At 37.4% G+C, this 25,555-nt stretch overlaps 2 protein-coding genes across 14 annotated transcripts in view; one reads left to right on the forward strand and one right to left on the reverse strand.

The window, feature by feature from the left end:
• Positions 1-15,372, forward strand: part of camk2d2 (calcium/calmodulin-dependent protein kinase (CaM kinase) II delta 2) — a 38,125-nt gene extending 22,753 nt beyond the window's left edge. Inside the window, exons 9-22 of one of the 10 annotated variants that reach the window (XM_084402189.1) lie at positions 226-320; positions 519-641; positions 773-856; positions 1,371-1,413; positions 3,092-3,132; positions 5,392-5,451; positions 7,886-7,930; positions 8,034-8,082; positions 8,394-8,492; positions 10,278-10,298; positions 11,265-11,340; positions 11,647-11,741; positions 11,826-12,054; positions 14,610-15,372. In XM_084402189.1, the coding sequence (XP_084258315.1) occupies positions 226-320; positions 519-641; positions 773-856; positions 1,371-1,413; positions 3,092-3,132; positions 5,392-5,451; positions 7,886-7,930; positions 8,034-8,082; positions 8,394-8,492; positions 10,278-10,298; positions 11,265-11,340; positions 11,647-11,741; positions 11,826-12,054; positions 14,610-14,619 (1,070 nt within the window). In that variant the 3' untranslated portion in view covers positions 14,620-15,372. The remainder of the gene's footprint in view (positions 1-225; positions 321-518; positions 642-772; positions 857-1,370; positions 1,414-3,091; positions 3,133-5,391; positions 5,452-7,885; positions 7,931-8,033; positions 8,083-8,393; positions 8,493-10,277; positions 10,299-11,264; positions 11,341-11,646; positions 11,742-11,825; positions 12,055-14,609) is intronic. The other 9 variants (XM_084402191.1, XM_084402192.1, XM_084402193.1 and 6 more) reach the window with 9 other exon arrangements.
• An 840-nt stretch (positions 15,373-16,212) lies between these two features.
• The window catches only part of ank2a (ankyrin 2a, neuronal), a 79,206-nt gene continuing 69,863 nt past the window's right edge, over positions 16,213-25,555 (reverse strand). For 2 of the 4 annotated variants that reach the window (XM_084402179.1, XM_084402178.1), the window contains 4 exons: positions 20,192-20,275; positions 19,740-19,904; positions 19,399-19,569; positions 16,213-18,118 (listed from right to left, as the gene is read on the reverse strand). In XM_084402179.1, coding sequence (XP_084258305.1) covers positions 18,098-18,118; positions 19,399-19,569; positions 19,740-19,904; positions 20,192-20,275 — 441 coding nt within the window. In that variant the 3' untranslated portion in view covers positions 16,213-18,097. Of the gene's footprint in view, positions 18,119-19,398; positions 19,570-19,739; positions 19,905-20,191; positions 20,276-20,722; positions 20,813-21,554; positions 25,461-25,555 lie in introns of all 4 variants that reach the window. The other 2 variants (XM_084402180.1, XM_084402181.1) reach the window with 2 other exon arrangements.

Raw genomic sequence — 25,555 nt, forward strand, 5'->3', positions numbered from 1 at the left:
AATAGTACTGTCTTTCTTCAAAGAATATCTTGGGACTGTCACCCAAAATTAAACATGACATTACTATGTTAGATGTCCAAAAATATACTTCTACCCTACTCTGTGTGCTGTTTGAATAAGATTGCTTGAATACAGACATTATAGTCCAGTCTTTAGGTCAAGTGTAGTTGATATTTGAGAATTTGTTTGAATGAATGTAGTTATAATAAAATATATGTTTCATAGGTGTGATTCTCTACATTCTGCTGGTTGGATATCCTCCATTTTGGGATGAAGACCAGCATCGCCTCTATCAGCAGATTAAGGCTGGTGCTTATGACGTGAGTCTGAATTTCGAATGATTTGCCTGGAAAGGGTTTAAAAAGATGGGCTGAACACTAAGAACAAGAGCTACAAATGTATCTGATGCCAATAACCACTTGGTAACCGATGATAAATTGATGTCATCCTCAGTTCCTTTGGGCTTCTAAGACTTACAAAAATGACACATTATTGTGTTGTCTTATCTCTGTATGTAGTTTCCTTCTCCTGAGTGGGACACAGTGACCCCTGAAGCTAAAGATCTGATTAATAAGATGTTGACTATCAATCCTTCTAAACGCATTACAGCTTCTGAAGCCCTCAAACACCCCTGGATCTGCGTATGTGTTTCAACACACAACACACAAACACACACAATAACATGCATTCTTCTTTATTATACAACAAAGTCATTTCCTAATCCTCAATAAGCTCTCGCCTTCATTCTTTGTCTTTCTTTGTCTTTCTGTAGCAACGCTCCACTGTAGCGTCTATGATGCACAGACAGGAAACCGTGGAGTGCTTGAAGAAATTCAATGCCCGAAGGAAACTCAAGGTTAGTTTTGGTCTGGTTTATTTTTAGACTTTCCTCAAACATCTTCTACATGTCTTTTGACCAATCTTTAGCTTTCTTCACATGAATTTCCTTGCACATGCAGTTACCTACTCACTACATGCAAGATCTAGATTTACAATGTTCCTTTTAAATGTAATGCGTTACATTATTGCATTACTCCCTATCTAATTATACTAACTAAATATATTACATTTGTCCTTTTTTAATGGATAGTAAGTTAGTTATTTCTGGATAATGGTAGTTATGGGTTATCTACTAGCTGGGAATAACTGGACCAAAGTGGTAATGTTATGTATAAGGGAGAGTTTTGCAATACAGCGCTGATTTGATATTTGAAGTTATTCTAGCAAACTAGGCATTCTCCAAATACATTATAAAAATGAGGGTATACATTGCTCCTGCTGTTCCTTCTGTACTATTCTTTCTTTCATTTCTCTCTTGCTTGTTGTTTTTTCCTTTTCTTTCATTTCTAAAAATTTTTTTTTGCAACTAGGGTGCAATTTTGACCACTCTCCTGGTCACAAGAAACTTCTCAGGTATGTCTGGCTCTGCTGACCTGTATGTGTGGATGTGTTTGTTTGAGTGTGTTTATCCTACAGCTGTATTACACTCTGGTTACACTTTTATTTCGATAGTCCACTTTAGACACTAACTATAAGTAACTTTGCAACTACATGTCAACTAACTCTCATTAGAGTATTAGACTGTTAGGTTTGGGTTCAGGTTAGTAGAATAAGTTGACGTACTTGCAAAGTTACTTATCGCCAGTGCAGTGTCTGTTGGTGGACCAAGTGTTAGCAGATATTAAGCAGACAGTCTACTAATACTCTAATGACTTGTAGTTGATTTGTAGTTAAAATGTCTAAAGTTGAATATCAAAATAAAGTGATACATAGACTCCCTTCTTTTTTATCTTCTTCTATTATAAAATATATTTATTATTATTATATTATTATAATTTTTTTTTTTTTTTTAACAAAGGCTGTTTTAAAGTGAGGTGGTACAGTACTCCTTTTTAGACATTTTATTTAACATTTCTTTCCTGTTCATCATTGCTTTATCTCTTTTTTTGGGGGGGGTCCGGTGTTTCCTGTGAGGTAAGAGTCTAATCTGACATAAGAAGGGGATGTGTTTTTACTCTAACCAGTCAGCTGGTTTGCTTGTTTGTCACACTTCCCTGTTACTCTGAGCTACTAATTACCCTTGTTTGCATGTAATGTAATGTAAACGGATTACATTCATAACGTTAACTTGCATTTAGTCTACATGTCATTTTTCAAATAAAAAATTTCAGGTTGAAACTGCAAATACACATATTCAATAATATAATAACAAACAGTACTTTATGAATGTAATCATGAAAATAATTTTAAGTAAGTTACTGGGAAAGTAAATGTGTCCTGCCTTGCTCATAGAACAAGTATCTGGAATGCGTGCTCATTTTCTGGTTACATTTCCATCTGGATGTGGTCATGTACATTCTGGAATGTTACATTTATAAATAAGGTGTAATTAAAAGGTTTAGCATTTTCTTATACATGTTGGCTGTTAGCAAAATGTAGCTGGAAACATGTTATAATAGGATGATAGAAAAGCTTTAATTTAATGCATTAGATGAATGGTCGTCTGCACTTAATTTGTGATAAAGCAACTCTTTCTTCGAGGACAAATGTATGCACTGCTTTTTACTTTTGGTTCAAGAAGTTTGAAGACTATAAACTATGTTTGCAATGCTAAAGGTTATTATTATATATTGTATTATATTACGCACATAACACATAAACAGTTCAATCGTCAAGACATTATGATGGAAAAGTAATTATGTATATTTTAAAGGGATGATTTCTGTTTTTTTAAGGTAAAAATGTCACTTTTTTCTTTAAATTGTCCAGTTTACAGTCATAGGCAGTAAGAAAATTGTACAGCATATCATTTTTTAACACAAACACACATCCTCTAAGAATAGAATTGCTTACTCTGGTTTTGATTGTGACATGGGTTTAATCTTTTTGATCCCGTAGCCTTGCATTTATGTTTCAAGAGTTCCTATCCTAAAAATGAATGATTTGTATGACTGTGAGTTGTTTCTCTTGCCCGAGGTCTTGTGACACAATAAGGAGAACAATAATCCCAGAATGCCTGCTGCATGTGCCTTCATGGATTTGTAATGTAATACATAATTATTCATGTTCTCTTTTATTTTTCACCCAACAGCAGCCAAGAGCTTATTGAACAAAAAGGCAGATGGTGTGAAGGTGGGTTAAGTCTGTTTCCTATTAATCTTTTGGCAAAACTAAGATATAAAGAACATGGGTACTTGGCAATGGCTGAGAGTAATCTTACAGCAGAACATTGTGTATCCTTCAGGTTGCATTTGTTTGTTGATTGTTTTTCCAGAAATTCTGAGGTCTTTAAATAGGATCAGTTTCCAATTTAATGACTGTAGTTAATATATAATATTATATATGCTGTGGCATTTTCATTAATTCCATTTCAATTCCAATTTTCAGGTTTTATGGGAAATATATTACATTTTGGCAATAAAAATCTATTTGGACCTTTCAGTAATTCATAAAATGTCTAGTTTAGTTAATTCCCTGAACTTGCTGGAAATTAAATGGAATTGCCCATCATTCTAACTTTTATTTGTGTATTTAAGTGTTTCAATATATATATATATATATATATATATATATATATATATATATATATATATATATACACACACGTATATATATATAAGTATTTTATATTAAAATACTTTTACTTCAAGCACTATGGGTGAATTCACTAATAATAAATTGTGCTAACTAATTGTTGATCACAGATGTTTTGCGAATTCACTAAGGAAATGCAAATTATGCAAATCAACCAAACCTCCAAAATCTTTTGCTGAGTGCAGATCACTAAAAGTAAAGTGCAATCTATAATAAGCCTAATCTAGAAAGCAAGTGCCCCATTATGCTTTTTTGAATATTACCTTAGTGTGTAATATAACTGTTTTTGAATGGAATATGTCTGCACATTTTTAAAGACCAAAGTGCATGGCAAATAAAGTTATTGCCTCCTAAGAGAAAGAATCGATTCTGAACTGCCGAAATGAGTCGTCAGCAATTCCAGTCTCACTTCCTGTTACATACCCACGTATATGTAACAATGTAACACATTTGCATAATGCATACGCTCTTCATTGGCTGCCCACGAACAACGTCTACTTTGACCCGACCTCAAACACTGTAGTTGTAGCTGAGGCCTGGAAGAGTTTAGTTCGTGTTGTCCACATGTCCACACTGTCCGCTGTTTTCTACGCTGCGAATCCACTTTGCATGCACTTCAAAAAGAAGAGGACTCGCGCTGGAATTTATATGGAAAAACCAACGTCGTTGGTACTGTTCGTATCAGAAGCCTCCGGAGCTGAAATTCAGATATGTTAATTGACGTTTAGTTTCCGACATGCGTTGCAAGCGGTAAACCAATCACAACAGACTGGGTTGTCTGACCAATCAGAGCAGGGTTGGCTGGTGGTAAGGAGGGGTTTAAAGAGACTGAATCTTTGCACAAACCATTTTCAGACTCTTTGAGAAATTAGGTGATGTGCAATGTATATTATGAGAAAATTAAAGTGTTTTTTGATCTTGGATGCATGTTAACTTATTGTTGGAGACCTCCAAAACTAAATTAAAACAGCATAATAGGGGCACTTTAATTTAAAAATGCATGGTGCAGCACTATGCCATATACCCCAAAAGATGCAGAGTTTTGTGATTGTGTTTAGTGAATTTGCCCCATCTACTTTTTCTGGTATAATTTCTTGTCTGATTTTATTTTCTAATAAACAAAAATTCATCTAAAACAATAGCTAAGAGGTTTTTTTACATCTGTTTTTGACATGAGTAACAAAATGTGATGATGGTTTGTTGCGCAATCCTGTCACTCATATGTCTTTTATGTCTTTATCAGATTTTATATAAGAGAAAATTAAATAAAAAGTTAAGGATGCATATGTTAATATGCCATTTTACTTCCACAATCTGACATACTTTATGTACGGTTGAAACAGGAAATTGCACAAGAAAACATGATTGGATCATGGAAAGTGCACTGATGATGTATTCACAATAATACCAGGAACACCTATTAGGAAAGTAAATGGATGCAATTTTGATTGATATATGGTAACTGTAAAATGTAAATTTTATAAAATAAATAAATAAATAAAAACTCTTAAATAAAGGACTTTTAATTTTATGATTTTATTATTTGTGCCACAGTATATGTTCAGGCTTGTGTCCACCGTTGTTTGTGAGTTGTATTCATCAGATCATACATCATTAGATCCCTCCCATGTGAATCTATGCTTGTCAGTGTATCTGTGTATTCATACTTGTGGATGCCCTGTCACAGAACTCATTTTTTCCCCAGTCTTGTGTAATTTTGTATCCCTAGTGTGATGTTGTAGACCCCGTCAGTTTGATATTTTGTAATTTGTGATCTGCTCCTCATCCCACTTACAGGTTAACAACAAAACCAACATAGCCAGCAGCCCTAAAGACACAGGCCCCGCCCCAGCACTGGTACCCATGACAACAACCCCACCCCCTGCACGATGTCACCCCAGTAGACCCTCCCTCTTTTACCAACGAGCCAGATTTGCTTACCATTTCACCACAATGCTCTGGTCCAAAACCTAAAGAGCTACCTTGCTGTGTACTACCTACACAGGCAGCTAGTTGTAAGGCAACATCCTAACAGTCAAACAATCTGATCATGCAGCAACACAAAATAACATTCATCACATAAAGCACATGACAGACAGAATTTGATTTCAAAAGTTTAATGTTAGCATGTTGCTAAGCTAACAATACAATAACAAGCAGAAAACATACCCAGAAATCAATATGTTTCAGTACATATACAGTACATCTATTTTTAGTCAGCATTTCTTATATTGCATTGCATTCTGGGATTAGTTTATCTGAAAAGGATATATATGATGCTGCCTTAGGATTCTGCCTAATTTTGGAACGCTTTCACATAGTTTGTCTAGATTGTCAATGATGTTGATTGTCAATGAAATGATGCATCAATTTTATGCTTTAAACTATTTACAGTATGTGACTGTTATTATGCAAAGAAACCCAAGGGTTGGTAAATCTGGCGCTGTTGGTGTGTCTACCCAAGTTCCGTGAACCTTGCATGACTTTATTTACCTCTTATGTCACCTTTATGTCACACGTGTTTTTCTTCCATTTGAACTCTTAATTCCAGGAAATGTAGGGTTGTAATTAATCAAATTGTCTTTGAAACATCAAAAGCAACTGCTGCTGCTTGATGTTTTGTAGTGATATAGTTCCATGCCTTCTCAAGCACAAAAATCCATTTAATGCTTGTGGTTTTTGCTTGCACAGTCATGGTGTATTGCCATTAGTCTACTACTTTTGCCCATTTGTATTTCCCATTTGTTTAAATCTAAATCTTGTTGAATCCGAGTGTCTTTCTCTGGCAGATGCATAATTTAAGTACTTGGAGTGAATGCTTTGCAGTGCATGGCTGGTGTTAGCATTGCTTTGATAGGCTCATATGCTTTGAGCTCTTTGCTGTGTGTAGCTTGACATCGGTTGCCATCCATAATGATGCAGACATGCACATATACAAATGTCTCTCAGACTGACGACACAGTGACACACTCATACTGACGCACACAGACTTTTTTTCTCTGTCACGCACATGCACACTCGGAGGGTTTCTTAGACAAGTGACAAGCACGCATATGTAATCTTCTCTAATCTGGTGGTGATTAGACAAGACATGATCAATTCCGCTCAGTCCCGCTCAAAGACCACCAAGCTGATTAATTACATTGTATCTGTCAGTGTGTGTGTGACCTAGCTAGGGATCACCCCCATTCTGGTGATACACTGCCTGTTTGTTAAAAAAGAAAAGAAAAAAGATCTAACCCATATTGCAAGAGAAAACTGAACCAAAATCTATTTATTTAGTAATTCCCATAAATCAGATATATGGCAAGCAATACATGTAAAAACATATATACAGTAATACATATGTCCATGTATACAGTTAACACTAAAATGAAAATATGCATACAGTATTTATACTGGATGTATTTTAAGCATACACTACCAGTCAAGAGTTTTGAAAAAATAGTGTTTTGTTATATAATGTTTTTGAAATACGTCTCTTATGCTCACCAAGGCTGCATTTATTTGAACAGTAAAAAAGATAAACAGTTCAAAAGAATCTTGTAACATTATATATGTCTTTACTGTCACGTTTGGTCAATTTTATTGTGTCCTTGTTGAATAAAAATAACAATTTCTTAAAAAACAACAACTTTTGAATGGTAGTGTATATATTTTTCATGTAATGTTTGCCATATATCAGATTTCTAGAGGCAGAGCTATTTCTTGTGTTTTTGGTAACTGCTATAGAAGTGTGCACTTGATTGTACTTCGTTTTAAGTTGCTTAGATAAGAAAAGTCTATGGCAGTTCCAATTATACTCCAAACCAATAGGATATTTTTGTTCCATCTCTTTTCATTAGCTGAGCTGGAAAAGGAGTCATTTTAGAGAATCGGGATTTGACTAATGAGTCAACTTCTAAAATATTAGAGAGGACCAATCCGCATGCATTGAGATTTCAAATACTCCAGGTTTATTTCTGGAGTGTATTGTTTGGAGGATAATTTTCACAGTAAACTTTCAGCTTTAATCTGCAGCCTGAACAGGACTGGGAGAAGGAAGTGTGTTTTAGACTCCATTATCATGCAGGACACATGCACTACACATGATAAGTCACCAATGAGAGAAATTAGATGATGTTCTGACATTATTGTCATGCTGACAGTATATTATTTTCCTTAATACCTGGAAACAAAATCATTTGCAATTCCATGCATGTTGTGTCTTGTACACAGCCATTATTCTGCTATCAAGCTTACTTTTCATATACAAATAATAATGTTTATTCACTCCTTTTCAATCTTTCAGGAGCCACAAACTACCGTGATCCACAACCCAGTGGACAGAAACAAGGTAATAGGATGTATTTCTGTTAGCAGTGGTATGATGCCATGAATGCAACTGTCCAGTGTCCAGTCTGAAAGTGATTCACAAGGATCCTTTCACATTTCTCCAGGAATCTACAGAGAGTGCCAACACAACTATTGAGGATGAGGACCTTAAAGGTAAAGCTTGACGTCTCTCTGCCCGTGCGTCTCCCCGTAGACGTGCTTGTTGCTGTTTTCCCTCCTCGATATGTCTTCCATCCGTGCTTCTCCTCAGTCATGTGTACATCCTTTCTTGTTTACGTTCCCCACCGAATTTGTACTCAGGTTCTGCCTGTTGCTGCCATTCTCTCCCCTGTTCCTCCTTAGTTGGTTTCCCCACTTAAGGGTGTCTTGTTTCAGTATTTCTTGTCGAGTGTGCTATTTGAAATGTTTTCTTTTTCGTTTGTCCTGCTCCTGTTGTTTCTTCCTCTCATTGGTTCAATGTACAGCCAGACGCTTTGGAAGCCTCAGCATTAATTCAATCTGGCAACCCGCGGGCCGCCCGCAAAACTCCGAGCCCAAGCAGGCGCCCAACTCCTCGGTGCAGAGTAAGTCCGTAACGGGCAGGAGACAAAATCACCCCGTCCTCCCCTAACGTCGTTCAAATGCTTCGAACCCCCCTGTATGAACGAGAGGCGCCTCAACAACTCCGATCTGCCCTTTAAGGATATTCTTTAATTTACAACTCCAAACTTCATTCTTCATCAATGCTCCGAATGTTTTAATCCATCCAGCTGCTTCTATCAGACACACGTTTGTGTCTGCCTTTTCTTCATGGACTGCATTTTAAGACTTTGAAAGGCCAAGGAAATCATAAATCCCCATAGTTTCAGAAGAAACATCAGATTCTAATTTAGGTTAGCATTAAAAACACACGAATTCCAGTCTGTGAAGGAGAGGGGGACATAGATGCGTGTAGCATGTGTTAGAAAAGCCTGATGGATTAAAAGCAAATCTCTGAATCAATAGAGATGCTCAAGTAAATGGGAAATCAGGTTTTAATGTGTAAGTACCAGAACATTCTTTCAAAATGCTCTTCATGAAAAGACACCCTCTCACCGTCTCAAATTTCCTCGATGTGGGAGAAAGACCCTTCTTTTGACTTAAGTGCTCTTCATTCATGACAGAAAACCACCTGGCTGCCGGTTACACCACTAACAAACCTCTTCTTACTCAAAAGATTGTTCATTTGACCTTTTACCCCTGTGTCCTAGGACTAGATTCTGCATTGTCCTCTATTGCACCCAATATTCCTAATATGGAGAGATCCACTGCACTTGCTCCGGTATCCCATCCTGCCTCATGCCTGAGAGCCTGATGTTTGCTCCTTCTTTTTAGTATCTCTTCCCCTCCCACCAATCCAACCAGAAAAAACCCTAACCCTAACCCTAACCCTGTATTCAAACAAATAGAATCACTTTGGATTTGTTCAAGCTCAGTAATATGGAATGGACCTAAACCAGTATTGAAAGGACAATACGCTATTTTTCAACGTCAGATTCTGTTTGCACTTTATGTTGACATGACCATATGACAAAATGCATTTTGTCTAGAGTCTGTGTTTCACATGATGAAAAAAAAAAAGGTATTTGTATTATTTTGAGGGCTGTGAATAGATTTAAAATATGACATGTTACACTGATTAATGCAGTTAATCGCCAAATTAAGATAATTCAAAGATATTATTGTGAAAGCACTGAATAGATCAGAAAGTGGATTCATTCATTTTTAATACTCTAATTAATCACACTAAATTAACACAGCCCTAATTCTTTTATTGTTATTTATTTTTCGACAAAAACCATTTTGATATCTTATGAAACACAGAGGAGAATGGTGTTTCCACATATGCTAACAGTGGCATTATGCTGAATAATGAAAATGAAGTTGAAAAAAGGTTGAAGGCCCCATGTTACAAAGCATGTCCATTGTTAGAGAGAACAAGCATTAGATGGAATGCTTTTCTGAAGAAAAGTAAAGTCCTCTTTTTCTCATTTGAAAGCCGCAAACCCTTTTCCATCTCATTTGTCATTCAGTGCCTTCCGGGCGAAAGACATCAGCTAGAAGACGTATCCATTCCTTTTTTTCTTTTCATCTATTAATTTGCAGAAACCATAAAATCAGTGCTGGAGAATGATATAATTAATATTTCACATTAAATGAACTGTTAAATATTAAAAGTACAAAGTACATTTAACGTCTTTTTGCCCGGTGGGCTGGAGTTATTATGTCATCATCAGTAGACGTAGATGCATTGCACTAGTTTTATTTGGTGCTTTCATAAGAAATTGCCTTTTTGACCAATTATGAGCCATTCTTTTGCTGTCCCTTAGCTTGCCAAGTTATCAATAAAGGTAATTTTAAACTTTAATACTTTGAATGAAAGTGTTGCCTGTGATTTTCTACCAGTAAACACTGCTCATTCTGAAACTCATCGTAGAACACTAGGAGTTCTGGGATACGCTTTCCTTTGGGTGCCCTTTGTTTATCGAGTGTCAAAATTGGACAGATTGTACATAGACATAAAATTCACACAACTTCTCTGTAAGCCACTTAGGGCTGGGCGATATAAAGAACAAACAATACAACAACAAAAATACTCCTATATATATATATATATATATATATATATATATATATATATATATATATACTCGATACTTGCTATGATATGGCTTTTTTAATTAATCAAAGCAGGTGTTTCACTAAATGAACACATTTTTTATTTAAATGCTTCATCAATGCAATGAAGGACCTTCATGAACATGTATGAGTGATGGTCAATTTGATGTGATTCATTGCAATCAAACTTATCAAAATCAACATTTTGTTACTCAAGTTTAAATCAGAGACACCGTTAAAACTCTCATATTCATGAATTGTTAAACAAAAAAGAATTGTGAATCTTGTCTAATCACATCATCTTTTTAATGGCTGGAGATAATTGTTAAATTATTACTGTAGTGTCTAATAAGCCCATGAGGGCTGGGCACCATGGTGTTTCGACACTTAAATAAACAAATCAATCAATAATGGCCAAATAAAAAGCATATTAAAGTCATTACGATATATACAGTATAATTCATTGCAAATATTCAATATATCGCCCAGCCCTGAAGCCAACTAATAACTGAAAAGACAGAAGCTATAAAGGTTCACTGTAAATTTGTTTCTGGTGCTTTCTAAACAAAGGTTTGCATTTTGTGGATTGCATAAATTCAGTCAAGTTTTGGAAAGTGTTGAGATGTTGACTTAATAATGTAGATTCTTGTGCCGTGAGCATGTCTGACTCACACGTTAGACATTTCTGTGTGTTTCAGCTCGAAAGCAGGACATCATAAAGGTGACCGAACAGCTGATCGAATCCATCAACAACGGCGACTTTGAGGCTTACGCGTGAGTGGACACACAAACCCTTAAGAACACTAATGCATTGCTTTATTTTCTCTTGATTACTGAGATTATATTTAATGGTTACTTTTCACAACAGGTGCTCCGTCTATAATTAGAACCAAGCCTCACTTAATTACAGCTTTTGATTGGCAGATTGGAGATCAGAAGGAAATTCTGATTATATCAGCGATTATATACGTTCACATTTATTCTTCACAGACTAAAATTGGAACGTTCCAGGTGCTTTTGTACCAATGTGTGCCCACAAAACGAGACTTTTAGCTTTACTTTCTGCTCTTTTTCTCGCAGAAAGATTTGCGATCCTGGTCTTACTTCCTTTGAGCCAGAAGCTTTGGGAAACCTGGTGGAGGGACATGACTTCCACAGGTTCTACTTTGAGAACGGTATTTAGACTAATATCTTTTCACACTTGCAAACAGTATCTTGAATTTTTACATTGGTATTTAGATCACCGTATTATCTTTTAGCTCTGTCCAAAGGTAATAAGCCTGTACACACTATCCTGCTGAACCCCCATGTGCACCTGATCGGGGAGGATGCGGCATGTATCGCGTACATCCGTCTGACCCAGTACATGGATGTCAGTGGGATGCCCCGCACCATGCAGTCAGAGGAGACCCGCGTCTGGCACCGCCGAGATGGCAAGTGGCTGAACATACACTTCCATCGCTCTGGAGCCCCAAGTGTGCCCATCAAGTAAGACTCTTAGAACGTTTCTACTGTTTAGTTCATATTGATCGCAAAAGGGTCATTCTAATTTAGTTAATCATACTGTCTGTAAGTGACAGGAAAGACATTCATAATGTTATAAGACTTCTATTTTAAATAGTGCTGTCAAATCGATTAATTGCGATTAATCGCATCTAACATAAAAGTTTGTGTATATACTGCTATGTATATATATATATATATATATATAGCCTATATTTTAGGGGTGGGAATCTTTAGGCACCTCATGATCCGATCCAATTCCGATTCTGGGAGTCACGATCTGATTCCAAAATGATTCTTCTTTTTTAATTAATCAGTTTACCGACTTCAAAAACATGTATTTATAAGCACCTTTTTAAAATTATTACAAATTAAACAATTTAATTAAAACAATTGTATGTTAAGAATTTTAAATATGTAAACTAAGATAGCTTCAAAACATAAAAGTAAATAATAAAGAGGAACAAATAAACATTACAAGCGATAAATAGAGAGTGCTTTCAGTATCTGAATGTTTTCCGTTCAAGAAGTGATTTTTCTCTTTCTCATCTTTATTGTTGTTGGATTATTACTGATGACATCATAGGCAGCGGGAGATCTAATAAGATGCATTCACACTGATGCACAGATTTTTTTATATATAAGCCCACTGCATTCCAAACATTCCAAATTATGCCTTCGTAGATGTGTGTGTGTGTGTGTGTGTGTGTGTGTGTGTGTGTGTGTGTATGGAATTGGAAGCAAGCAGAATATGGGTGTTTCTAAAGCACACACATCCTGGATCTGCGGTTAAAGACTGGGGGCCCTATTTTAACGATCTGAAACGCAAGTGTCAAAGCGCAAAGCGCAAGTAACTTTGTGGGCGGGTCTCGGCGCTGTTGCTATTTTCCCGGCGGGATAAATGACTCTTGCGCCCGACGCAAATCTAAAAGGGGTTGGTCTGAAGTAGCTTCATTATTCATAGGTGTGGTTTGGGCGTAACGTGAAATAAACCAATCAGAGCGACATCTCACATTCCCTTTAAGAGCAGGCGCGCTTTTTCTATGCGGATTCCTATTATAACGGCGGATTTGCCAGGCGCGCGCCAGGAGCGGTTCACAGCCGAGGAGACCGACGTCCTCGTCACGGCCGTAAAACACAGAGAAGTGACATTGGGGATGGAGAAACAAACACACCCAAATTAGCTTCGGTTAAACAGGCGTATGATAATTTGGGCGTGTGATTAAATGTGTAAGCTAGATTTATGCCTATTTTATTTTCACATCTTCATGGACACAACGATGATTTCCCTCGTGTATTAATATGAATAAATGAATGAAATCTTTATTTCGAACAATTAAAAAATAAATTAAACCAAAGACAGCAACACATTAAATATCCATCAATAAAAATAAAACAAAATCAAGAAAAACAAAACCTTTTTTTTTTTCTTTTTTTTGCATAATAATCACACTGTTCGAAAAGGGATATGTAGAAGCCCTAGGCTTATCAAGACCTACAAGACCTAATATTTTTCCTAGTAATAATGTATGATTTGCAAAAATGAAAACGGCTGCTTCTGTGTAGATGAGAGCATCAAATTGTAATGCGCGTTGTGCACACGCTACATTGATTATGGCCAAGCATGCGCCCTTAAAATAGCATGAATAACATGCGCAACGCGCCACTGACTTTAGACTAGGTTTTTCCTGGTCAGTGGCGGAATTGTTTTCTAAACCTGCAAAATAGCATGAGGGAACGTTTGCGCCGGAACACGCCTCCTTTTTGCGCTGAACCGCCCCGGGGAGCGCAAGTGTATTTGCTAGTTAACCGACGCGCGTCTGTGGAGAGAAAAGTCCGCTTTGCGCGGGTGCAAAATAGGAATGATACATGCGTCAGTGTACAAAGTCAATTGCGCTGGGTGCAAGATAGGGCCCTAAGAATTATCTTGAGAGAGAATCGCGATGCATTTTGTTCTTCCAACCCTTATATGTATATATGTATATATATATATAATATTTACAAACTTATTTTTGATGCGATTAATCGATTTGACAGCAGTCATTTTAAATAAATGCTTTTCTTTTGAAATTATTATCATCCTGAAAAAAAGTATCACGATTTCCACAAAATTATTAAGCAGCACAACTGTTTTCAACATTGATAATATTAAGAGTTGTTTCTTGAGCACCAAATCAGCATATTAGAATGATTTCTGAAGGATCATGTGATGCTGGATTAATGACTTCTAAACATTCAGCTTTGCCATCACAGGAATAAGTGACAGTTATTTTAAATTAATATTTCACAATATTTCTGTTTTTACTGTACTTTTGATCAAATATGCAGCCTGTGTGAGCAGAAGAGACTTCCTTTAAAAACATAAAATATTACCGACCTCAGACTTTTGAATGCTAGTATAACCGGGACACAAATGCAGAACTAACGACCTAAGAATGACCTGTTATTATTAAGCTACATGAAAATATATCTGTCAGAAACATGAATTCATAATTTAGTGGAATTTGATAATACTAATTTAATGTTATGCTTATTTCTAGGTTTTGCTGATGTGTGTTTGTCTGTGTGTATTTTTGTAGTTAATGGCATATTAAGCTTCAATATTTCCCAACTGAGGAGAAACCATCAGCAAAAACCCAACCATCTGTCAGTCAAACTGGAGGTGTGTCTCCTAAGCCACACCTCCTTCCCAACAACCACGCCCCCCTCCCCCTCCCCTTCCCCCTTGAGGGTCGTTTACATGTTATCACAAATGGACCAGAGAGTTCAAGCATTTTGCTAAAGGTCATCACCTACACCAAAACCCGTGGGGCCATTCGCATATATGGACATTATTAAAAGGAGTGTATTTTTAAAATTTTATTTTCTGTTTCTTTTTTTAAGCTGTTTTGGTATGCATTTTAAATGTATAGATATGTAAAGAGAATCACCTTTCCCCAAGTCTGTACTGTATTTTTACGTCTATTTATGTGTGTGCAATATATCAAATTTTGAAAGATAAGAATGTTAATATTGAGCTTGCTATTGTTCTGGTGATGTACATATGTCGTGATCGTTCAGATAAAAAAATTATAAAATAAAAAATCTTTAAAAAAGAACTTTAAGAAACTTAAAAAAAAATACGTACATTAAATTCTGGCTTACAGCAAAATTAAAAGATTTTAGTAACCGCTGTCAAAAAGCTTTGTTTATATTCGCTAGCTTACAATGTTTGGCTCCTTAAAGATTCTGATATACTTTACTTGATTTAAGAGAACTGCAGAATACTAATATGGACTGTATGTTTATCTTTATGTCATAGAATATGAGAAAAAAAACGATATCAATGAGAATGTAGCATATATGATACATCAAACTGACAACCATTGGACAAATGCATGGAGGACTATTTTTTTCAATGACCATGCTGTCTTTTTTCTTAGTTTATGTTGTGTAATTCATGGTTTCCTTATCGAATTGTGTTTTATTTCTATCAATATCATAAGGATTTAATCCAGTAATGATGATAGCGAATATCATCATCACGAGCCAACATATCTAGAAGTATCACCCTTCCTTCAGATCTATGTAGCTTAATTTTTCCTATACTGAGTGGCTGTGAAAATATCCTTTGACTTTATATCATGGCTGTATGAGAAAAAATAAATATAAGTAGCTTATGAGAAACTACATGTATCATTTTCACACATTTGTGATTTTTATTTATCCCGACATTATTTCCGCCCATAGCAAGAGCAGCGAAAGTGAGCTGAGCCTGATTTACAAGCATGCACACTGCCCTTAGTGGCGACTTTGTGTCTTTGAGCCACTCAATCGGAAGATGATGTCATAGAGGGTGATGTCGGAATGGAACGGTCTTCCTTGAGGAAAAACCTCACCACTAACTGGACTATGCCAACACCATAATTTCCATTTTCTCCATGTTCCTTTTTCTCTTCTTAAAGACATTTCCTCTGCTGATACTTACAGAACCTCGACGCCAATATGAGGATGTGAACTACATAATTTGTTGCCATGGTGGCGCTAGCAAATCAACATATTTAATGAAAACTACAATAAAGATGTGATATGTACTGTATGTTTGATGTCACGTGTCAGCTTTCTCTCCACACACACCCAGAAAATAACCATGACATGAAGGTTATGACACTTGTACACTTTTATTCTCTTTCAGCCATATACACACACTGCAGCCATGGTATAGTGTTTAAATGTCTTTTTTAAAAGTCATATAGTAAACTAATACATGCCTTTTAGGATAGATATTTATGTACCATATATATATATGCATATTTTTATCTCCACAGACATAGAATGCGGATTCAGTAAATCAAACGTGGGGCCAGTCACAGTGAAAGTAGTAGCAGTGTTCAACTTTGATTAGAGGATGACTTTTAATGCTGTTCCAGGGCCAGTTTCCCAAACCCAAATCATTATAAGGGGAACAAAGCACAGCTGGCCTCAGATCAGCATTAAAAAACAACCTCTGCTAACACAGCTGTATTAATCTGCAGTTAAAAAGGAAAAGTAATTCGAATATCTCATGGTACACTCTTCTTCCCAGTGGTCTCAACTGAAGCCAACCTGTGATCTGGTGAACCAAAAGGAATATTCACTCGGTTGCACCCGTTTTATGTAATACATCAAAATAAAACATTCTTTTTTGAAAACATACATCCATTATGCTCACTTCTGAAACCAATAAGATATTTTACCAATCATAAATACCTTATTAAATAAATATTCCCTAACACATACTGATATTGAGCATTATGTACAGAAAAAAATGAATATACTTTGAAAATAAAATACCACATTTCCGTTTTCACACACACGCTCAAAGAAAATAATAAATTCAGATGGAAAGTTTAAAAATAGAATCATATGTGTAACATTTAACTGATCATTTAAAATTGATTCCACCTTTGCTTTCCGAGTCCCTCTTGAAACGCTTGTCAAAGTAAGTTTAAAACCATAAAACGTGTGTTAATGTGATCTATTATAACACAAAGCTGTACTGAAATGTTTAAACTCCAGTGATGATGAAGAAGACTTGCTACAGATCACAGACACAAAGAGAGGGGTGAGGCTGAAAAATGACAGTCATCTAACCATAGAAAGAGTGTTATTAATACAGTAAGTGTCTGCTGCTAGCTAAGCATGCCTGCGCTAATATCCTTACAGGTGGCTAATGTGATCTACTGTCGTTTTAAAAATGCATATTATATATACTCTCCATGGACAGAATACACAGACACACAATACCCCAACAGCTGATAAAGAAGGCAAGAAGTTTTCAGACATCTCAACCGTTGAGATCAAAACAGCATGTAATGATGTGGCGATATAATGCAATGATATTCAATAGTCGTGGTAGGCAGTGCAGCACAGGTTCAGTTAGTTCGAGCTTAAAATGTTCAGAGAATGAACGACCAGGACTTTTTTTCTGTTTTGATAAAAACATTTTGGTTTTTGTGATTTCTTTTCTTTTTCTTTTTTTTTCGTGAGTGTATTTGTATTCATTATTTCATAACTGAGGGGTTTAAAAAGCAAAGGAACGGAAAGGAAAGGAAAGGAAAGGAAAGAACACCCTTTGGTCACAATGAAAGACAAACAGATAAACACTCGTGGTGAACTGGGGAAAATAAGGAGCGAGAAAATATTGTCCGTTGACTTAAACTGGGCAAACATCCAGTTTGACTGGACAGGAAGACTGGAAGCGGCAGGAGTGAAGTGCACTCTGGGATTGCATGAGCGTGGTGCATAGGAGTGGTTAGGAGGGCGGACAGGCTCAAAGAGAGGAGCGATGGAGATTGGGAGAAGAAAATGAAGGTAGGGAAACCATCACTCTGACTCTTCTTCAGCTTCCTCCCCCTCTTTCTCTCAGTCATTTTGGGCACAGTAGTGGTGAATGAGGTGATGGAGGTGATGCTGTAGGTTGTCATGTGGCTCAGATCGATCATCTATCTGGTCCACGCACACACGCTTCTGTCCCCCAGCATCCCTCACTACTGACCTCCTTTGGGTCCTAGACTTCTGCATCCTCGTCCTGTAAATAAGAAAGAAAGATCGATCAGCGTCTTACAGTGCAGAAACTAGTGTTTTAGGTCCTTATTAAAGGTTCCAAGTGGAAAAACATGGAAATCCCAGAGTACTTTTGTGTAAAGTCAGGGTACATTTTTTTATTAGAGAACTAAAGACATGTAAAGACATGCTTTGTTAACAAATATACACACACTGGCGGCAAATATAGAAATTCTTAACTCAGTCTCTATAGAACATTTGCATGAACATTACAATACACTACCGTTAAAAAGTTTGGGGTCAGTAAAATTGTTATATAGATATATACATATATAAAACATATATAGATATATAATTCACAATATTTGTTTTACTGCATTTTTGAACAAATAAATGCATTGATAAGAGACTTATTTCAAAAACAATTCAAAGATCTCACTGACACCAAACTTTTAAACAATAGTGTAGATAAAGGTTTTTTCCTTCTATTTGCCCCCCCACCTAAACACACACACACACACACACACACACACACACACACACACATACACACACACACACTTTCACACTAATATGCACACAAACGCCATGCCCGTCTCTCAAACCTCCTGATCACAGATCCATCAGGCTGCAGTATTTCCTGCTCTACCACTCGAGGGATCTGCACCTTCCTAAAACCTCCAAAGTAGCTTAGAGCCTGAGGGAATGAGGCACACACTACATTAACACTAAATGAACCCTGATGAGAAAGAAACATGATGGACAAACTATTTGGGTATGTTGGACTGTTAGAGCAGAGGATGCCTTAAATGTTTATGGCATAGTTCAAAATTACATATTAACAGAATTATTTCTGCAGTATTTACATATTTACAGTATGTGAATTTTCTGTATGCATGGAGTACCTGGATGACCTACAATCGCAAGGAATAATGTATCTGCAGTAAAATATATTTTTATATCATGACTCATTATTATTATTATCATTAACTGTCAAAAGCCAACACATTTTAACACAAAATGTGATTGATTTATTTGTAAAAAAAATAAAAAAAATAATTACATTTATGTCAGGCAGATAAAAAAATAAAAATAAATAGATGTATACATAAGCTGGCAAACGGGGAAAAAAACTGATAGAACTTTTGGTTATGAAAAAAAAAAATATATATATATATATTATAGGCAAAATGTTGAGACAGTTGAGACAGAGTAAGTTTGGAATCCTTCCCTTAAAATAATGCTAAGCATAAAAATCTGATGTTGTAAAGATGTCAGGAATGACTGCTGTGTTTAGCAGCTCACCTGGGTGAAGTCATCCCGGGCAGAGGGCAGGTCTGTGGCGAGGAAAGAATCCCCTTCATGCTTTTCCAGCTGTTCTCCATGTACCACTGTCGTTTGGACCACCTGTCTGACCTCTTGACCTACAACAGACTCTCCCGAAGCTGACATGCCGTCTTGCTCATGGAAAGTTACCTGAAATTAAACAAAAGACACCTCTTTAATACAACAGATCTGTTTAAATGCCAATAATTGATTAAGTGAACTAAATCAACTTAATTGTAATCAGAATGACTTTAATTTAGGTTAAGTAAGCCTTTTATTTTTTCATCTTGTATCTCATGATGAGTGGCAGCATCACACACCTCTGTCTGATGTCCTTCGCTCTTCAGTACTGTCCTCTTCATTACTTTCGAATATCCGTCCCCCAGCGCCACATTGACAGGCTGTTGGGCGGAGCCCTCCACCCTCACCTGCTCTGTCTCCACCCCATCAGATGACACACACCGTCGAATGACCTTCCTGGTCACCTGAGCGGGTAAGAGAGTGAGATAAACACATTTGAATGGAAATGATGCATTTAACATAAATCCTTCTGGATCATTTGCTCTTCTCTTGCTCTTCTACCTGCCCTCAGAGTATCACATTGACAATGAAAGCAAAGTAAATAAAAGTTCAATAAAAATGTAAGAGGACATATCTAGAGGACATTAACAAGAAAGCTCAGATTTCCATGGATGGATGGATGGATGAAAAGATAGATGGACTGACAGACGGACTGACAAACGGGTGGATACTGCAAATCTTGGATGTTTACCTTCTTCACAACCAAGTTTCCCTGTGCATCTGTGTATTGCTCTTCTGTTACCGACTGTGGAGGAATATCTGGAACATCACCACCCTGTAGAAGAAACCAGACACACAATCAATACGTCACCTGCTAAAGCAGTGTTCGCCATAAAAGGAAACAGCTGCCCTGGCTTGGGTAAAGGTTAGGGTTAGCAAAAGAGGAATAATAAAGAAATAATGCTGAAAATATTCATCCAATATAGAAAGAAGAACACATCCTGTAGAAGTTGTCCATTTTATGAAGATCAAGAATCAACTACTACAGCAGTATAGTATATGGGAAAGCATACAAGGTTATTAGTTTTAAATGGACAACTTCTACCAGCAATTGAGGAGCAGGGAGGTTAAGTCACAGCTGAAAATGCAGGATTTTAAAATAGTGTCAGTTTCCGAAATAACAGTTTGGCACCCAAAGTTGCACACCAAGTGTGTGTTAAGAAAATCTGCTTTCACACTGAACCTCAAAAATAGACCAGGCAATTCTCAGTCACAAATGTACCTGAATAATTACTCTTCTTCGCACCACTCTTGTGGTCAGCACATCCTCATCAGAGCTATCCGACAGCACACCTAATGCATCATCAATCACCTAACCAATCAGCGTGTATGAAAAATCATGCAATAATATAAGATTAAAATGTACATGATATATATAAAACATAAAAACGTTTATATAAACACAATTAACAAATGAATGTAATGCTGCCCCCTCTGCAAAAATAGCATAAGACTAAACATTGCTAGAACCTGCCAATAACTATCAAATATCAATAACATGGTCATATGCAAAATCTTTTTTGTTTTTGAATTATATCTATAAAACAGAAAACCAGACAAGGGACAATAAAACATTCTTAACTTGACACAACATGCACCATTTTTAAATAGACTTGTATCAAACAATTAGCTGGTAAGCAAGTCACTTCAAATCCAGCAATCCATTGCTTAGTTGTTCTAGTTCTACATATCTATGGAAAATACTCTTAGTTGTTATGCATATTAAGATATAGTTATTACTTGCTTGCAAAATCCTGCATATTTAGTATATGACATTGCAATGTCATAAATGTAGTACATGCATCAGCACTATCTGAACAAGCTGACAGTGATTATGATGGTGTTAAGGTATGAATGTGACATGATCATATTTTTTTTATTTATGTTTGAGTAAAATCAAGTTTTTCAGGGTTTAAAATCCTCCTAATTAGTGAAATTGTTAATTCAAAGAAACCAAACACCATCCCTTCAGCAAACTCATTCAGCGGGAAATGGATTAGGGTAGATTGGAGAAGGATTGGGGGGAAGAGGGAGGTCATGCTGAGGATGCTTACCCTCCTCAGATCATCATCATCATCATTATACTCAGCCCCTCCTCGAGGAGGAAGCTCCTGAGGAAATTGTGCAGAAGATTCAAGACTTTTCTGGCTTGAAAAGTATTTCTCCTCTGCATCATCATTGGGTTCTTGGATGATGAGAGAATCCTCAAAATCGTCACTGTCTGATGACCAAGGAGGGCTCTCATGGGATGGTAGTGCTGAGGCACTTCTGACATTTGGTTGTTGTTGTAGTTCATGAATAGTTGACCTCAAGACTTTATTACTAATTGCCATTGCACCTTTCAAGGGTTTGTCGTCTTCTGCTTCAGAATAATCTGAAATGGTCTGTGTGCAGTCGAAAAAAGCCTCAAGATCAGAGTCATCATGTTGTTGATCAATGCTTAGTAAGTCTTTGGGTTTTGGTTTTTCAGTGTTCGCAGGTTTTGGCACATCAGTGGCTTCTAATTCCTTATGTTCACTCAGATCAGTTTGAGATGTAGGTGACTCCATTAATGTTTTTTCAACCATTGATTGTAGTTCCCCTGTAAATGTGTCTTGGGATACACCAGGAACTAACAAAACACTCACCTCAGAGTTGACCGGTTGATCAGATAATGGTTGTTCTGGTTGAACTGTTTTTTCAAGTTCCTCGAGCACCGAATTCATGTTAAACACCAAGGGTTCAGTAGAGTCAGAGAGACAACGGCCAGAATGTTTTTCCTCTGATTGTTGGGATATTGCACCAGACATAACAGAGTCTGACAGTTGCCGTTTGGAATCTTTGGAAGTTAAGGCCTTGTCACTGCCATCCTGAGAGAGCAGTAAAGCTAGTACTGCCTCCTGGGAAACAGGTTTCTCAACTGCTGGATTCATGTTCACAGTGAGTACCAAGGGTTCAGAGGACTCAGAAAGGCAGCTGTCAATATGCTTTTCTTCTGACTGTTGGGTTGCATCAGAGATGAATGATTCAGACTGTGGCTGTTTAAAACCTTTGGACACCACTGCCTCCTGTGAAAAAGGTTTCTTAGTAGTTGCTGATCCAAGTTCAGAAGACTTCTCCATGAAGTCAAAATGTTGAGAAGTTATGACTGTTTCTGACAGTAGTTGTTTGGAATCACTGGAAGGTAAGGCCTTGTCACTGCCATCCTGGGATGTAAGTAAAGCTAGTCCTGCCTCCTGGGAAACAGGTTTCTCAACTGCTGGATTCATGTTCAGAGTGAGTACCAAGGGTTCAGAGGACTCAGAAAGACAGCGATCAATGCGCTTTTCTTCTAACTGTTGGGTTGCATCAGAGATGAATGATTCAGACTGCGGCCGTTTTAAACCTTTGGACTCCACTGCCTCCTGTGAAACAGGTTTCTTAGTAGTTGCTGATCCAAGTTCAGAAGACTTCTCCTTGAAGTCAAACTGTTGAGAAGTTATGACTGTTTCTGACAGTGGTCGTTTGGAATCTTTGGAAGGTAAGGCCTTGTCACTGCCATCCTGGGATGTAAGTAAAGCTAGTCCTGCCTCCTGGGAAACAGGTTTCTCAACTGCTGGATTCATGTTCAGAGTGAGTACCAAGGGTTCAGAGGACTCAGAAAGACAGCGATCAATGTGCTTTTCTTCTAACTGTTGGGTTGCATCAGAGATTAATGATTCAGACTGCGGCCGTTTTAAACCTTTGGACTCCACTGCCTCCTGTGAAACAGGTTTCTTAGTAGTTGCTGATCCAAGTTCAGAAGACTTCTCCTTGAAGTCAAACTGTTGAGAAGTTATGACTGTTTCTGACAGTGGTCGTTTGGAATCTTTGGAAGGTAAGGCCTTGTCACTGCCATCCTGGGATGTAAGTAAAGCTAGTCCTGCCTCCTGGGAAACAGGTTTCTCAACTGCTGGATTCATGTTCAGAGTGAGTACCAAGGGTTCAGAGGACTCAGAAAGACAGCGATCAATGCGCTTTTCTTCTAACTGTTGGGTTGCACCAGAGATTAACGATTCAGACTGTGGCCGTTTTAAACCTTTGGACTCCACTGCCTCCTGTGAAACAGGTTTCTTAGTAGTTGCTGATCCAAGTTGAGAAGACTTCTCCATGAAGTCAAATTGTTGAGAAGTTATGACTGTTTCTGACAGTAGTCGTTTGGAATCTTTGGAAGGTAAGGCCTTGTCAATGCCATCCTGGGATATAAGTAAAGCTAGTCCTGCCTCCTGAGAAACAGGTTTCTCAACTGCTGGATTCATGTTCAGAGTGAGTACCAAGGGTTCAGAGGACTCAGAAAGACAGCGATCAGTGCGCTTTTCTTCTAACTGTTGGGTTGCACCAGAGATTAACGATTCAGACTGCGGCCGTTTTAAACCTCTGGACTCCACTGCCTCCTGTGAAACAGGTTTCTTAGTAGTTGCTGATCCAAGTTGAGAAGACTTCTCCTTGAAGTCAAACTGTTGAGAAGTTATGACTGTTTCTGACAGTAGTCGTTTGGAATCTTTGGAAGGTAAGGCCTTGTCACTGCCATCCTGGGATAGAAGTAAAGCTAGTCCTGCCTCCTGGGAAATAGGTTTCTCAACTGCTGGATTCATGTTCAGAGTGAGTACCAAGGGTTCAGAGGACTCAGAAAGACAGCGGTCAATATGTTTTTCTTCTGACTGTTGGGTTGCACTAGAGATTAATGATTCAGACTGTGGCCGTTTTAAACTTTTGGACACCACCGCCTCCTGTGAAACAGGTATCTTAGTAGTTGCTGATCCAAGTTCAGAAGACTTTTCCCTGAAGTCAAAATGTTGACAAGCTATGACTGTTTCTGGTGTTTGTGGACTGAGGTCAGAGCCACAAAAAGGAGAAATTTCACTCAGCTGTGCAGTTTCCCTTGGAATCCACATGTCTGGGTCAGTCTCAGATTGGGACAACAATTCTCTCTTAAAGCCATGACTGTCATTTATGAGAGGTTCAGTGGTTAAATCCAATTGTGTATTTACTGCATCAGGAAAATTTATATATTCTTGATCACCACAATGGTCTCCTAAGATTTCTGGGTTTTGCTTTGGAGATTCTAAAAGTTGTAGATATGGTTCCTGTTCACAGGAATCAGTTTGTGGTTCTACCCTAGGATCAGCTTCGGGCTCTGAAGGTTGCTGTGGGGAGCTGTTTGTATCAGATGGTTCTTGATTTAAAATTGTGATCTCGTGATGAGTAGGTGACTGCAGTGATGCAGAGTCAATTGTAGGAGAGGTTTCAACTAAATTTTGATCTGCTACTCTAAGGCTTTGCAATGAAGCAACTGGATCCAAATCACTAAGCTTTCCTGGGGTAAAAAAGACCTGATCTGATTCTGGAGAGCCCTTAATGAGATCTGGAGTCACTCTTGAAAGCTCTGGATTCCCTTCAACACTGTGTGAGAGAGTTTCATCAGCCTCTCTCACAGGAGCATGAGGGGAAAGTGAAGGACTAATATTTTGGCCTAGTATTTGGTTGCTGTCAGGAACCAATCTATCAACTTCAGATGGTTTGCTTTCATGGTATGAAGAAGACTGTATGGTGTTTGAAGTTTCATTAGGTTCAAATAGTTGTGCCTCTAATGATTTTTCATTGCTTTCTAAATCACTTTTTTCATATACAGGCGACACTTGATCAAGACACACAGAATCTTCATCTTGATATTTTGGTCCTTTGAGTTGATTTTCTTCCTCTTGACTCAGTGGTGAAGTGTGTTGCAGTAGGTCGGGTACTGTGTGTCCAGGTTCAACTGATGACAAAACTGAATTTTCACCTGACGAAAATCTCACAAAAGACACCTGACTGAAATCAAAGACATTTTGAGATGCCTTTGTTGGTTGTTGGTGGAATTCTGACTGACTCTTCAAACTGACTGGAGATGAAGAGAGACAAGCATTTTCACTGTCTGAAAGGTCACCCTGAGCTTGATTTTCCTCCTCAGATGCAGCTGAAACCTACAGGATAAATTATATGAGGTATGGAAAAGTATGACAAGGGAAAAGAGATGATATCGAAGGGATATATACAACCAGTGACAAACAAAACATGC

The sequence above is a fragment of the Rutilus rutilus genome, assembly GCF_951802725.1.
Source record: "Rutilus rutilus genome assembly, chromosome: 2".
In the NCBI taxonomy this organism is placed as follows: Eukaryota; Metazoa; Chordata; class Actinopteri; order Cypriniformes; family Leuciscidae; genus Rutilus; species Rutilus rutilus.